Genomic DNA, 15,531 nt, shown 5'->3' with positions numbered 1-15,531 from the left:
GACTGAGAGGCCAAGCCAAATGCCTTCTGCAGAAAAGTTTTATGGTCAGATGAGACAAAGACTGAGCTATTTGGTCACAGTGACAAGAGGTATGTTTGGAGGAGAGGTGAGGCTTTCAAACATAAGAACACTGTACAAACTGTCAAGCATGGTGGTGTAAACTTCTGAACACAGCTGTGTAAGAACATTAAAAATGTTATTCGCTCTTTTATAAATACAATATTTTATTTAACTTTATTCCTACAAATCTTCACCACAGAATGGTCAATAAAACAGGAACAAAGTTGTGGATGCACTTAACAGTTTTAATTTTACCATAAATAATAAAAATGACACATTAGTCTTTCACAATACAAACAAACTGAAGTCGACAATATATAACCAGAGCTTCCTGGAAGCTAACAGAAACAGATAAGAAACCAAATAAAACACTATAAACAAACACAATGTTGTAAAAACAAAGTTACAAGTAGTGCTCCAGGAAATAATGTAGCATCGCTCCTGCATAATCAATAAAATAAGCATGTTTGCATTTCTTAGTAAGGATAACTGAAGTGAGGCGACACTGAGGTGAAACTTGGAGATGTCAAACTTTCAAGGTGCTCTGACTTTATAAAGTACAGCAGTGTTAAAAGAGGTGGAAAAATAACAACTGAGGTTGTTAACAAATATTTCTGAATTCTAGACAGCTTCACATCTGCTGCATTAACTACAAATATTCATTAGTGTGCAATAAAACAAACTCCTTCAACCCACACTGTGAATGGCAATATGGATACAGCCCCAGCTTCCTTATAGCTTTAAAAACTTGCAGCTTAATGAAAATATACTCTGTCTAGATTACACCTGAAGCAAGTTAGTCTTAAAATATACACATCTGACTTCAGTTTAATCACAATATACAATATCCACTATAAGGGCATGTGTTCAAATGATGGCTCTGGAAATGTGGTGGGTCATGAACCCTGACACAGGTCAGACCAAAGCTACAGTCAGACTGATAAATCAGGAAATGAATTAATGCATAAACATACATAATGGTACGGTTAGAGCTGGCCTTTAAAGTCGATCTGTGGTTACATCACAGACGTCTTACTGACTTCTTACAGCTTGTCTGCTTAACCACAGCACTGCTGGTGGCTCGGACACAAAGTCATCATAGATATACACCAACAACCTTCAAACTTAAATCACACACTTAGAGTCGAGATTATCAGATTTTAAATGGGGCTGATTTTCTATAAAACCATGGCATTCCTGACCTTCTTTAACTCCTCTGTACATGGTGGATAAAGTCAGCTAATGATTCAAGAAATCTCTGCATGTCCTCAACTGTTTTTAAACTTGGCGGGTAAATTTCTGTGGACCTGAGTAAGTACAGTGCTGAGTTTCAGCTGAGCTAAAATCACGCAGCAACCTTTAGAGCTGAAAAATGAACCAAAAACATAAAGTGGAAAAAAACTGTAGTTCCTCAAGTGGCCACTTGAGGCTGCCTCCAAAAGGCAAAAAGTCCCCATAGACTCCCATTATAAAATACCCACTTTCACAGCATTAATATGTTTACAGGTTGGCACTAACTGTGGATATTTCCCTCCTTCATATCAACTGTACAGGGCGTGGCTTGACCTTCACTAAGTGTATTCACTGAACTCGACCTCTTAAAGGTCTTTGTGTTGTTCTAGAGGCTTTTGGAGCATTTTTAATAGAATTAAATAATCTCTGCTAATCCAAGACCGCGTCTGGGTTTTAGATTTGGTGAGTGAAATTCTGCTATCTTTTAGGTCGTCCACACAGGAAACAGTTTCCTCACTGTCTATCGCTTTGTAGCTGATGGGTGATAACAAGGCTTCAGATGCTCCCTGTCACAACTAAATCAATGTTATCCCTCGCTCTCATTGAATGTCAGTGACTTTCTACATTCTTATCCTGTGGGGACGCACCTTAATCGAGTGATATATGTGTCCTAGAAATATAACTACAGGTTGCACAGATGCAGACTACTGTAATTGGCGCCTTAACTACCAGCATTTCATCCTACGTTTTTTCCCCAACGTCTTTTTCTGTTGTAAAAGAGAAACTTCATCCCCATACAGTGTTTGGAAGCAAGGCTGCAGAGAACGCAAGGGGCACCGTGCACAAGTAAAACTGTTGGTGGCATAATTGGGAAAGTGGTGACAGGCTGTCCTCACATGGATGCAGCTGTCGCTGAGGAAGCACTGACAGGTCTGTGCTGGAGTGCAGATAGGTGATCACACTATATGCATAATGTGCCCGAGTGCAATGATGGCTCACTTACTTGCACCTTGGCACAGCACGCAGCAAACAAACTGGACTCACCCTCACCTGGTGTGAGTACAACAGGTGTACTTGTGACTTCATTGGCTGATGTTTCCTAAAACTGTAAGTCTAACAGACAATGCGGCAAGCCATGTGGATTAAATATGAAGCGATCAGCGGTTTACATCAGAAGCAGCCGTACTTTCAAATTGATCCATGTTAGGAAACAATGCTTTTTTTCCTTCGGAATCCACCTGCTCGCATGCTACATGTGCACAGCTGATCGTGAAGCACTACTGTTTCTATTTTTCTATGTTTAATACATAATTGTACATATTGGTCTCAGAGTTCCTGCATGACTTAAATGTGCTCCTTTTTAAAGGTAGGTTGATTACTTTAGTCATTTAAAGTGAAGTGAATCTTTCCATCAGAAAATTTATATCCATCCATCCGCATGTGTCTAACAGAGTAGATATGCTTCAGCTACACAGGTTGCCTTTCACCCATGCCATTTGTGCATGATGTGCATTTCCTTCATCATTTGTTAATAACTCTGAGTATACATGCAATAAACAATAGGTATGATGTATGTGGCCAAAACATTTCCTGCTTTGACATTTAATTAAATACATTAACTCCAAAAATGACCAAAGTGCAGGTTGGTGCTACGATGGTCAGTGCTACCACCTGAGAGCAACCTCACGGGGCCTTTTGTGTGACATCTTCATAGGTGTTCCAGTTTCCTGCCACAGTTCAAAGACAAGCTTGTTAACTTAGCTGGTGATTCTAAATTTGCTGTAAGTGTAAATGTGAGCATAAGTCTCTGTTTTATCCCTCTGATTTACTGACTGCCTGTCCAAGGGTACCCCGTCTCTCACTCAATGTTAATGCTGAGACCCTCGGGTGGGTTTCTCAGAGTAAAGCTACTACTCTACATCAAAAGGAGCCAGCTGAGATGGTTCCAGCATTTCACTAGCGCCTCCCAGGTGAGGTGTTTGGGCATGTCCAACAGGCTGGAGGCCCCGGGTCAGACCCAGGACAAATGGAAGAGATTATGTCTCTCGGGTAGCTTGGAAAAATCTGTGTCCCCCCAGGAAGCGCTGGAGGAGGTGGCTGGGAGAGAGGTAGGTCTGGGGATGTCTGCTTAGACTGCTAGAAACAGCCTAATTTAATTTGTGGATAGTAACCTATTAATAGGCTGAACAGTAATCTAACTGATCTAACTGAAAGCATCACCTCATCTTGAAGGCTAATGAGTGTATCACACGTGCGCACCTGTGGTGATCTATTGCAGCACACCTGCACACCACTGAATCAAGGTAAGAGGTTAAACTAGAGGCCACCAGAGTTAGGTGTGTTATGGTACTCTCTACAGTACTTTTAAGACGCTATAGATCTTGAACAAGAAGGAAAATATAAAACATCTTGGGGAAACTGAATACTTACAGCATGATTTAAAGGGTCACATTTTTAAGACATCAGCACAAAACACTGGCAACGTCAATACAAAAACCAGTATCGGCTGAGTTAAAAGTGAAACATCCATCCCATTGCTCTTTGGTCCTATCAGCCATGGAGCTTCACCACCATGTGATCTTGAACTCGTAGATGGGCCTCTTGCAGTAGTAATGGTTGATGAGGTGTTTATCACAGACGCCGATGCACTGCTGCTCGGCGGTGATGCCGCGCTCGGCCAGGTCACTGACGATGCAGTGCAACAGGTCATAAACGTCCGCCACCGCCTCCCACGGTCCAAAGGAAACGTCCACCTCGCAGTGATGCTCAAAGAGCTTGGCCTCACTGTCCGAGCGTTCGAAGCGCAGAGAGTTAAAAAGAGGGCGTTCATACGGCGTGATGGGCATCTCCTCCTTGTAGACGCAGATCTTCAGCTTTGCAAACCGCGCCTTTTTCTGCATGGCTCTCAGTTTAGCGATTTCCACGATACGCTCCAGATTGTCTGAAATGAGAACAGAAGCATTTATCTATACACAGGATGGAGCTAGATAATTAGCTACAGTTTTTTAGAAAAAGAAATAATAACTATTTGTAGTAGTTCATTTCTTTGCACTGTCTCTGTACCTCTTTGGTCCCTTAAGTCTTACTATTCGTGTTTGTCTGGATATTTCCTGTTTCACTTTGAAGGTTAGTTATCTTTTGTGTCCTGCGTTAATTTTGCTTCCTGTCTCCCTCTTCCCCCATTCTTTAATTATTTCCTTATGTGTATTGTTGGGATGATAAACATGTATCATACATGTTCTCATCTGCTGTACGGCTGCATCTGATGTTTCTATAACAGCGACTGCTGAGCTGGCTGAACTGAGAGACTGTTGCTTCCTCTGTGATCGGGGTCGTGACCACTGCTTCGCTGTCAGAGGCAACGCCACAGCAGATGATTTACTCCACAGCAGGAGAGTCTTTAATTTTTTGCCATCTTTCATCTTTCTTAAAGTGATTTTAACTCTCTAAGTGAGAGCATTTAGACTCCTCAAGGAGGAAAACTGTCAGCACGTCATTTGGTTTTAGTCGTCACTTGGCAACAGCATCTGTGAGCTCTTTTAAGTCGACTAAGGCGAGAACACGAGCATTTTCTCACTCCCTAACCTCTTCTTATCGACAAGAAAAAGCTATGAACACCAAAATCAATGTCTGTGTTTGTTTTTGCCATGAACCTGTGCCTTTTGTGATGCTTTTCAATCTAAATAATAATAATAATAATAATTATAATACCAATACCAATTATAATACCAATAATAACAGCTGAATGACTCGCACTTGCACAAAGTAATCTGCAGCCTTTGTGGGTCAGTATGTGCAAAAACCGGCACAAACTGGATGAACTCGTCAAGATGTGCTATAATATTAGCCACCATTAACGACCTTTAGCATCCTTTATATGATGAGCTTCAGACGATTGCATCAGTGCAAAGGTTTGACTTTCATCAAATTAGCACCACCAGGTTCAGATTCTGAATTCTCTCCCTCGTGATTCATGGTAACAGCTTTGTACATTGTACCATATGTACTGTAAGTGTGTATGTATTGTGTTGGACTATTGCCTACAAAGCAAATGCCTTAAGGGGACATTAAAGTTTTACTCTACTCCCTAACAGTGTAAATATTTCATGTGTTTTTAACAGCGGGCTTTTGTAGGACAGAACATTTATGACGTATTAAGACTCAAGAGTTACCATGACTTCCCCATGGTACACGGTAACTTCAAAATGAATAGTCTTTAGTCTGTAGAGTTTATGGATTTTTATTTTTATATGTATTATTCTAGACACTTCATTTGCTTTTTGTGTGCACCACAGATAAATAGCTCACTTTATGTGTTTATGAAAGCATGTGTTTTATTAAGGACACAACCAGTCTTGACTCAAATCACTGTCTAATCTAGTTGCTTTCTTCCATTTTTAAATAAATCTGCCCGAGTACAGCCTCTCCGCTTCCTTTTCTCTTCCTGTCATATTTTGTATTTATTTTACATGAACCTTAATTCACATCTTATAAATAAACCATTTCCTTGGTATGAGGCCATTCTCGCTTCCATTAATCGAACAACACTTTACACTTCACACAGGATATGCCAAACTCATTATCAGGAGCTGCATCTCATCAAGTTGTTTCAGCCTTCAGCAAATAAAAATTTCATATTAGACTTGATTCATTTACTTGTTTGTTTTTTTTACACCCCTATCAGCTTACTTATAACAACCTGAGGGTTTAAATGCTAACGACAGCCAGGTTAATCTAAAGAGCATGGGGTGACTTCAACACAATGAAATAAAACACAACAACACTTTAAATATTGAGGCTCTAAAATGTAATTATTTGGTTCAGAAGTCGCAGAGACCCAAGAATGTGCTTCCACTGATTATAATTTACACTGTGTGCACATCACACACATTGAAAAGTTAAGTGTGTAGCTGTCACAGCATTATTACAGTCTGCAACATCTTTGAAAAGTTTTCTTTCACAAAGGTTGCATGTGTGAAGGACAGACTTCCCCAGATACCTTTGTAGTAGGGCAGCAGATCGAGGAAAGCTTGTCGAACTTTCTCCCCTGTGAGTGGCTGGATGTCCTCCAGGCTGTCCAGCAGCGGGCCGATGGCATAGTACTGAGCCTCTCTGTATACCGCTCTCACTCTGTCACGGTGAGGAAGCTCGCCTTCTCTGAGGAAGTTCAGGATGTCCCTTTGGATGGAAAGGCCATTGATAAACTGATAAAAAGCCTTAGTACTAAATCCCAGCAGTCACTGGTTATGTTTGAGCTTTTTCAATATGCAGAGTGTTCTTCCACAGGAAGAAACACTTGATTGAAATAGATTATTGATCACCTTCTGTGCTTTGACACAACTTAAATGGTGTACACAGCCGGCTGTAATTATTCTGTTGTCACTGTTGCCTCTTTTGAAAGCTGAAACTATTGTTTTTTTTTAATATTGATTAGCCCTGCTGGGTAAAATCTGTTAAACGATGAATGTACAAAATGGCAAATATTATGCAGAAAAATATTCAATAATCCTTTTCCAATAGCTTGCTGTGCCTGGAGCACTGTGCACAAAGCAGACAATATTAAGGTTACCATGCCTGAAACAGCAAATGAGCATCCTGCTCACATAAACAACTGTGAAAGCAATGTGTAACCCTCAGCTGAGTCTGGCACATCCTGATGCCATTTTTATTATTTTAAGATCAGTTTTTACTAATCAGAGACAAAACATAAAACTCATTTTGTCTGAACACAGTCCTGGCAACTATTTCCTTGCATCCAGGTGACCAGTTCCTGAATATGAGGTCTTCAGGTGTTGGAATAATGTAAAAGGCAGAAAAAAAAAAAAGAAACACAAAGTGTTCTTGAATGCCCTTCAGTCAGGACAACACATATCAGAAGAAGATTATTATGGTTATTTGACAGATGTGACACTGACTAATATCATAAACAATGTAAAAGAAGGAGCAGAGGTGGAGGTGGGTTTCAAAGAAGCTTGCAGCACCTCAAGCTAGGCTAATGTAGCTTAAATAGTGTCCCTGTATGAGATTTACCAATAGGTATCCAGTCTAGGAACACGTCAACCTTAATGTCTAATGATGATCTGCTCTGTGCAACTGGTCATTGCTTACAAATGCAGATACATTTAAAAGCTAATACTCTAAATGGTAAACATGATAGCTGAGGGTTGTGAGATTGAATGCAAACACTGAATGCAAACACAGGCTTTGTGTAACCAAGGCCTGCTCAAACACAAGTGGCAAATACAAATAGTAAGAGTGAACTGCAAAGGAAATCAGAAATCTTCCAGTAGCAACACTTTTTCCAGAGGACCATACAAAGCAAAAGGGTCACATAGTCGACAACTGAAGAAAAATTTGGTTACACTTAAAATAATTGTATACATGTTTAAATTAATCTGCCCTGATCAAACACACTGCATTGAAACATAGCTAAAAAGCATTAAAGACTCATGTAGTCACTTATCTTGACTGTCATGGGTCAGTCCCAGCCCCCAGGCCATACTTTGCCCATGTGTGATCTAGGTAGTGATTATCAAACTAAAATAAACCCACTTGGTGTTACTGAGTGATCCTAAAAACCACTGACACCTGACCCAAATCAGACAGATCGTAGCACACCTCTCATCATCACCTGGAGATGCTGAACACAGCATCTTTTCCTCTGGAATAAAACGTCGTGCACAATACTCAAATCGTTGACCAGAAACGCCTCCACAGCAGAGGAAAATGATTGTGTGACTGCATCATTACTTTCCTTTCAGCCAGATGTGCCACTGCCGTACCAAGTCAAGAAAATCCTTAGCAATACTGAAATCTTGACAGGAATTTTGAATCCAATTTAAAGTGCTGGAGCATGTCCTAGTAATCACACACCAGGTGTCAGGCCATTGAGACATACATGTTTGTTTGCCTTCTTCATATAGCTGTATGTCTTTTCCTTTACTCATCCTGCATATTTTATGTAGATTCACTAAGAGACACTGACTCAGAAAAGTTGGTTTCCTTCTGTTTCTCTGCAGCAGAGCCTGGAGGGCTTGTGAACTTAAGAGGATAAACTGAATGCAGAAAAATACTGGACGACAAGCTGCTGCAGTGCACAAGATAACAGCAGCCTGGAAGAAGATTTATTTTCCAGCGAGACAATAGGAACCAGAGCACAGAATTGGCTAAAAACATCCCAAATGAAAAGGCTCCTTCTGAGCGTGTGCAGCCTGCAGTGCCAGCACCCTCTGAAGTTTTCATTTTATTACTTTATGCAGTTACTGTATGTTCTGCCTTTCAAGCTGATCGAGTTGTGTTTTTAAATCTTTAATTACACCTCTTCACACATTTCAGCACTGAGCTCAGGTCAACCCACTTCTTACATAAGTCATCTACTCCGTTTGCTCTTGTATTCATATTTAAAGCTTTTCCATTGTAGCAATGGACGGCTCTGGGGATGATAGTGCTGGTGCGCCGTCTTTTACACTGAAATACCTTTTGTACATTCAGGATGAAGCCTATTGGTTTCAACGATTCCTGCTTTATTTTACTACTACTGTAAATATGCAAAATAGCTGTAGCTTTAGTATCACGGCAAATTTAAAGTTTGTGTAATCCTTTAAATTCTTGTTCATTATTTGAGGGTTTTATTTTGGTTCTTAGGTTGTTTATTGTTATATTTAGAAATAACAGAAGTACTTTTATGGTCATACGTGCATGTAAATAAAAACATGGGGTTTATACTGTATGATTAAATTCTTATTTTGCCAAATTCTTTTCACACAGCAGTCATAAAAAGTCATTATAAATAACATAAATTAAAAAATAAGAACTCAAACATTGGAAAGAGAAAGTACAAGTAATGACTATACAAAAAATAAAATGAGTTAAAGAGAAACGTGTTTTAAAAAAACCCGAGTTGTATTTATGCTTGTGCAAGTTTGCAAAACAGGTCTGTCCAGATTTTTGTGACAGTAGATAATAATAACAATAATAGTACAGTAACAGTGAGTCGTGATGAGGTGAAGGAGGGGGAGTACTGACTGTTTTACTCATGAGTCTAATGCTCTTTTTGACTTCGGTTTTAGACTCCTGTAGAAGTGTGAACAGCTGAGGTTGTGGGTGTGTACTGGGTCTAATGATGTTCTCGCCCTCCTGGTGGTATAAATTGGATTTTAGATTGGATTTTCATATCTCTTGAGCCTTTAGTTCTCCGTTTCGGTTTCTCTCCACTTGAATTCTTGTTGGGTTTTATTTGGTATAATTACTCATGTTAGTTTTCCTAGCTTTTTCCGACCCATCTTCTTCTATATATATATATATATGTCTTCTCTAAGTGTTAGTCACTGACTTCCTGTTTTATTTTGGCAGTCATGTGTCCTTTGTGCTTTGTGTTTAATTTTACTTCCTTTGTCTCATTATCCCTGATTAGTCTCACCTGTGGACCCAGCTGTTCCCTATTTCCCTTTTTAAGTGTCAGTAAAAATTATTTCAGTTATCCTTTGCTCTTTGTCACAGTGTCAGTTGCCCTTCCCTGTGTGGTTTTTTTTTCTGGATAATGCTCGTTGCATTCTTGCTGGGCTTTCCAACTGTAGAATTAAAAATGTGTTTTCTGTTTACTCAGTTTGTCTTGAGATTTAAACTCAAGACAAACAGGTAAACTTGTCGATCAGGTGGTTTTATTAAGGACTCTCCTGGCCACAGCTCTGCCTCTTTACTGCTCACTGTGTGTCAGAGAGGACAGGCTCCAGCTCCACTTAAAACTAGGACAGAGTTACATTCCCAGCTACTGTGTCACTGAGCTTTTTATTACTGCCTGTTTTTCTTTTTTTCCCCAAAAAACAGGTTACTTGGACTGTATCTGCGAATAATTCCATTCCCACATGTGCTCCTGCATACATTCACAGTCTGCGTGCACTTACAGCAAATGCCAATAACATGCTTGTGCTGTCCTGTACAAAGAGCATCGCCTTCCTGCTTTTCTCCACAACACACAAAAAAAAAACCCTAGTTATCACATCAAACTCTTCTTTAATGCAAAAACAGATTACTGACAGCCAGATAAAATATTACTAACAGCTATCACTAGTCTAAAAATGCAGGCAGCTAGCTAACCAATAGGCACCAAAATACTCACCAATCAGGTAGTCTAATTAAGACTCCAGTCGCCACAGGCCTAGAGACCAGTTGGTGACCCCAGCCCCTGTGGCAACTATTGATTGGTAAGGAAAATTATGTCTTTCCTGGCTAGCTGGTCCATGGTTGTTAGCGGGTGCTACTGCCTGTAAATTCAATTGTTCAAGTTTCACTAACGGTCCACCAGTAGTTGGGAAGTGCTTGCAGAGAAGTTGGCATCTTTAAGGCAAACTCAGGCAGGCTTATTGACCAGTGACTGACCTGGCCTGGCAACCTCTGGTCACTAGGGAAAATATGTATTCCTTAATTGATTGGAAAATGGTTGCCTGGGCTTGAGGCCAGTCGGTGGGGAAACTGGCCAAACCAAAAACTTCTTCTGCAGAGACTGTTCACCTTCAAAGTAAAAGCTAAGCCTCACTGCTTTAGCAAAAATATTTCAAAAGGGGCAACTTTTACTTTGGCAGGCAAACCTTCAAGTTTTCACTTTGCAATGCACGTTTTCAAGTTTCACTAACGGTCCACCAGTAGTTGGGAAGTGCTTGCAGAGAAGTTGGCATCTTTAAGGCAAACTTTGGGAGACTGCAGCAATCTGCTTCCAACCATAGCAATCGCAAATTTTTTACTGCTTTGCAACAGCTAGCAACCATTCACCAACTAGCTGAAAAATACTAATTTTTCCTTAGCAAACAGAAGCAGCTATCCCCTCAGACATGTTTTATTTTATCTGGAGAATGACTGACCTATGTGTGAAACACAGAGTTTACAGATCTCAGTAAAGTCTTGTTAAACTCTGCTGAGGTTGTTTTTTATAAGAGATGTCTAAACAGTAAACTCTCTTTTTTTTCTTTTTAATTTGCCACACCTTTTCTGTCATGGATTTTTAGTATTTGTGACATTGAGTTTTGGTACTTGTCATCTTCTTATTGTGGCCTTTCTAATCTTCACAGTGATTTCACTGTGTAATCAGTGTGACTCTGTCGGTCTGTTTATGCCCCCATTGCCGTTTCCTGTTTATTGAAAGTGTCACCCTTCATGCTCACTTTTGATTCCAGTTTGTTTCTTCGGATAAATAAAGGTTTTCTTTCTGTTTAATGCATCTCGGTTCCCTCTGCACCACTCATCCATGACATTTTCAGTCCTTTTCTGCTGACTTTGTTCGCAACTTGTCTGCCCTCCATAATCTAAAATGACAGCAATCTAACTAAAGGCCACAGTGTTATGTTGTGACAGAGGCTGCAATTTTCATCCTATCACAAATACAATCTCAGTATGGACATTATATCTTCGGAAATAAGCAACAAATAAGAAAAAGCAGCGGCACAGAAATAGATACGTAAATCAACTTTGAGTGCTAGCAGAAGAGACCAATTTATTTCACAGAATACCTGATTCACCGAGACCTGTCAGAATATAATGAGCTGTCTGCAGCAGCTTGAAAATCTTCAGATCACAGAGCGTGAACCTTTCAAAAACTAAAAGTTTGTCCTCCACTAAGCTGCCTTTTAAAAACTTTGTACTCCCACATATAACCCTCCTCTTCCTCAAACTCATAAGGAGATATCACTGCAGGCAGCAGCACTGATAATGATGGTAATATCTTTGCTTGAATCTCACCCAAAGTAAGCTCCATCCCGATCGATGAAGTAGCGCCCCTCTGCATCGCGTGGGATGTAATGACGGCCGCTAAACATGGCAGCCAGCATGGTGTCCTCATATCGCCGCAGTGTGGACAGGCGAGTGGTGAAGTATGTGCCCCCGACGTTTAGAGAGATGACCTCTGGAAACTTAAAAGGAGAAATACGACAGATTTAAAATGAAATGCATATTTTACGGTGCAAAAAAGCAAATCATAAGTAGGTTTTAAGATATTTCCAGTGAAATTCGCCACGTGCATTTTAAGAGGCTTTAAGAGGCCAAGGTAAATGTGATATTACACCAAAAAATGTACTGGAACCGATCTGAGATTCCAGTTACATTTGTTTAGATCTTCTAATAATTTACTGGTCAGGTTCAGTCTCCATCAACAGCTTTACTTTCTAAATCACGTTCTTTCCAGCTGATGAAGATTTATTTTTAAAATGTATGGTGCAGTAAAAATGTCTTTTTAATATGATGATTTCCCTTATGAAGGAAATACAGTTATCCAAACTTGCCTGCCCTGTCTTAAAAAGTAAACCTAATAAGTGGTTGTGCCAGCCTTAGCAGCAAGAAGTACAATTAAGTGTTTGTGATAACTGACAGTGAGTCTTTCTGTGGATGAGTTTTAACCCACTTTTCTTTGGGGTCTCTTCTTCCAGTGTGGCTGTTTTAAATTCAGCCACACTGGAAGGTTTTCCAGCATGAACAGGCTGATTAAGCTCATGCAAAAGCATCTCAATCTGTTTTAAGTCCACAGTTGGCCACTCCAAAACCTTCATTTTGCCCTTTTTCAGCCATTCAGAGGTGCACTTTCTGGTGTTTCAGACCATTGTCCTGCTGTAAGTCAGAGTGCTTTTAACCTTCAGGGCATGAACTGATGGCTGGACATTCTCCCTCAGGATTTATTGGTAGAGAGCAGAATTCATGGTTCCATCAACTACTGACCCTTACTGAGCCAAGTGAGGCCCACGGTTCTTCAGATGTTGTTCTGGGTTCTTTTGTGACCTGCTGGATGAGTAGTTTTTGAAATTTGTGGATAATGGCTCTCACTGTGGTTAGTCCCAAAGCCTTAGAATAGGCTTTGTAACCCTTCCCAGAATGATAGATGTCAGTGACTTTGTTTCTCGGATGTTCTTGACTTTGACATCTTTGACTATTATAGTTAATTTATGATTTTTGGGAGGAAGTCAATTTCTTTTTCACATAAGACCAGGTTGGTTTGGATAGTTTGAAGTAAATTTAAAAACTGTATTTTGTATTTACTTGGGTTATCTTTATTTAACATGCAATTTGCTTGATGATCTGAAACTAAAATATTTCTCAGCCGCTTTAAATGACATAAAAGGCAAAGTTAGAGAGGCAAGGCTAAGATGGCTTGGGTATGTGCAGCTGAGGGATAGTGGATATACTGGAAAACAGATACAGCATGTTTAGCTGCCAGGTAAGAGCAAAGGAGGAAGGCGCGGAGAACATTTATTGATGTAATGAAAGACAAACTGCAGAGGGCTGGTGTGATGAAAGCAAGAACACTCTTTTCACTAAGTGCAATAAGAAAATGAATATTACTTTGTTTTCTATTGCAGATTAAGAAAATCTTGCTGTGTGAGCAGGTCTCAGCAGCCTGTGGTTAAGATGATTAACCTGCTGTGCCTGTGTTTAGCTCCATCAGTCATGTGACACAATTGCTAGCCAATCATCACAGGATTCAGCAGCTCAACCAGCCTCTGACCTCTGGATAAATATGTATACCCATCAGCACGGTGTTGTTATTTGGTAGTAATAAGGTGGTTATAATTAACGGGATGTTTATGAGAGTGTACCTGCAGTTGGTGTTTAATGAGTTTTCTTTATGTTAGAAGCTGTGTTGTTTGGTGGCTTGTGCCACTGTTTTTTTTTTTTTTCATGGAAAAGAGGCCTACCTCCTGTTCCTGGGTGTTCAGCGAGGAGCGGAGTGGCGTGCTCAGAGTCAGGCTCGGCGAAGGGGAGGCCGGCTTTCGGAACTCGTCCTCCACAGAGTCCGAGCTAGACATGGCATCGCCCGGTTTCTCGGTGTCCCCAGCGGCCGAGAATACCACCATCACTCTGGGTAGAGGCAGCGTCCGTCTCTCCTGAATGAAGCGTCTCACCCGCGTAGCGGCGGGCAGCGGGCTGAAGGACAGAGACTGGCGCTCTCTGCTGCTGCAACCGTCAGAGCCGTTGGAACCGCTCGAGCCATTCTGCTGCATGCGCGCGGCGGGCCAGCTCTCAGCCAGGCAGGTACGACACAAAGCAGAGCTCGCGACTGTTGGTACAGAAAACAACAAGAAGAAGGAGAGGGCAGGAGCGGAGGGTGTGGCCCGAGCAGCTGCCAGTCCGGCTTTCACCGGAGCGAAAGCGGAAGAAGCGGCACCCCGCCTCCGGCGACAGCAACGTGTAGGTAGGAAAAAGATGAAAATTTAATCCCGACGTTAGCAAGCAGCACGGGGACCGTGAGGTTTTTGGAGCGTGCGTACTCTGACGTTCCACGTCGTCATCACGCCAAGAGAGTGAAGTACGCTGAGATTGGAAATGAGCACTTTTTCAGTAAACTTATAATGTTGATTGCAGTTTTATTTTTATAAATGTAACTGAAACTATATGTCAAACATTTCTTCAGGAAAAAAATCTATTAAAATATTTCACATTTTTCTTTAAATATTGTTTTTGAACCTTGGATTTTTGCCAATTTTATTTTACAAATTTTACTATTTTTTAATTTTAATATTATATTTTATTTATTTATGTTTAATTTTTTTTAAATTTTATTTTTAAAAGTTGGAAGCCAATTGAAGTTCATCTTTACATGTTGTTTTTGAAGTTTTTTCTTTGAATATTTTATTTATTTTTAGCTAGTTAGTTTTCAAAAAAGAAATGGGATTTAACGTACTTTCTTTAAAATGTTTTTGTTTTTGTTGTTGTTATTGTTGTTGTTTTTTTTCACTGACTGACCAGTCAGTATTTAGAAGTAGAATGTGAGGCAGAGCCTTCAGCTTTCAGGGCCCTCTTCTGTGGAACCAGCTTTCAGTTTGGACTCAGGAGACAGAAACAATCTCATCTTTTAAGATCAAGCTTAAAACTTTCCTTTTTTATAAAGCGTTGCATGTTTCTTCTTCAGTTACCTTTTTCACTCACTATGTGTTTATACACCTCTCTGCATTCATTATTTGTTAATATTAATCTCTGGAAGAAAAAAAAATCAATAGAGTCCACAAGAGTTTTTCAAAGGAAAATGTTTAATCTGGTCAAAACAGCAGGAAGGATAACAACACCCCTCACTCCCTGAGACATGGTCGAACAGGCCACAGTTCTAACAGCACCTTCATGTTCCAGCTCCTGTTTTAGCTAATTTCTTCCATATTTCTTCAGTGTAGATTTTTTTGTCTGTGCATATTCTTCTTTTACTTTCTTCCTTTAGATGAAGGTAAGAGCTCATGGTTTCTTATCTCTGGTGCCCCAGATAAGGAC

At 40.3% G+C, this 15,531-nt stretch overlaps 1 protein-coding gene across 1 annotated transcript; it reads right to left on the bottom strand.

Moving 5' to 3' along the window:
* Nucleotides 1-291: 291 nt before the first annotated feature.
* kctd7 (potassium channel tetramerization domain containing 7) lies at nucleotides 292-14,284 on the bottom strand. Its single transcript, XM_026181099.1, has 4 exons — nucleotides 13,968-14,284; nucleotides 12,025-12,194; nucleotides 6,293-6,471; nucleotides 292-4,234 (listed from the first exon to the last, which is right to left on the bottom strand). Exons 1-4 carry the CDS (start codon nucleotides 14,271-14,273, stop codon nucleotides 3,858-3,860), a joined length of 1,032 nt encoding a protein of 343 aa, XP_026036884.1. The 5' UTR covers nucleotides 14,274-14,284; the 3' UTR covers nucleotides 292-3,857.
* Between the last annotated feature and the right edge of the window lie 1,247 nt (nucleotides 14,285-15,531).

The sequence above is a fragment of the Astatotilapia calliptera genome, chromosome 10, assembly GCF_900246225.1.
Source record: "Astatotilapia calliptera chromosome 10, fAstCal1.2, whole genome shotgun sequence".
Classification (NCBI taxonomy): Eukaryota; Metazoa; Chordata; class Actinopteri; order Cichliformes; family Cichlidae; genus Astatotilapia; species Astatotilapia calliptera.
This window is presented reverse-complemented; position numbering and strand designations above follow the sequence as displayed.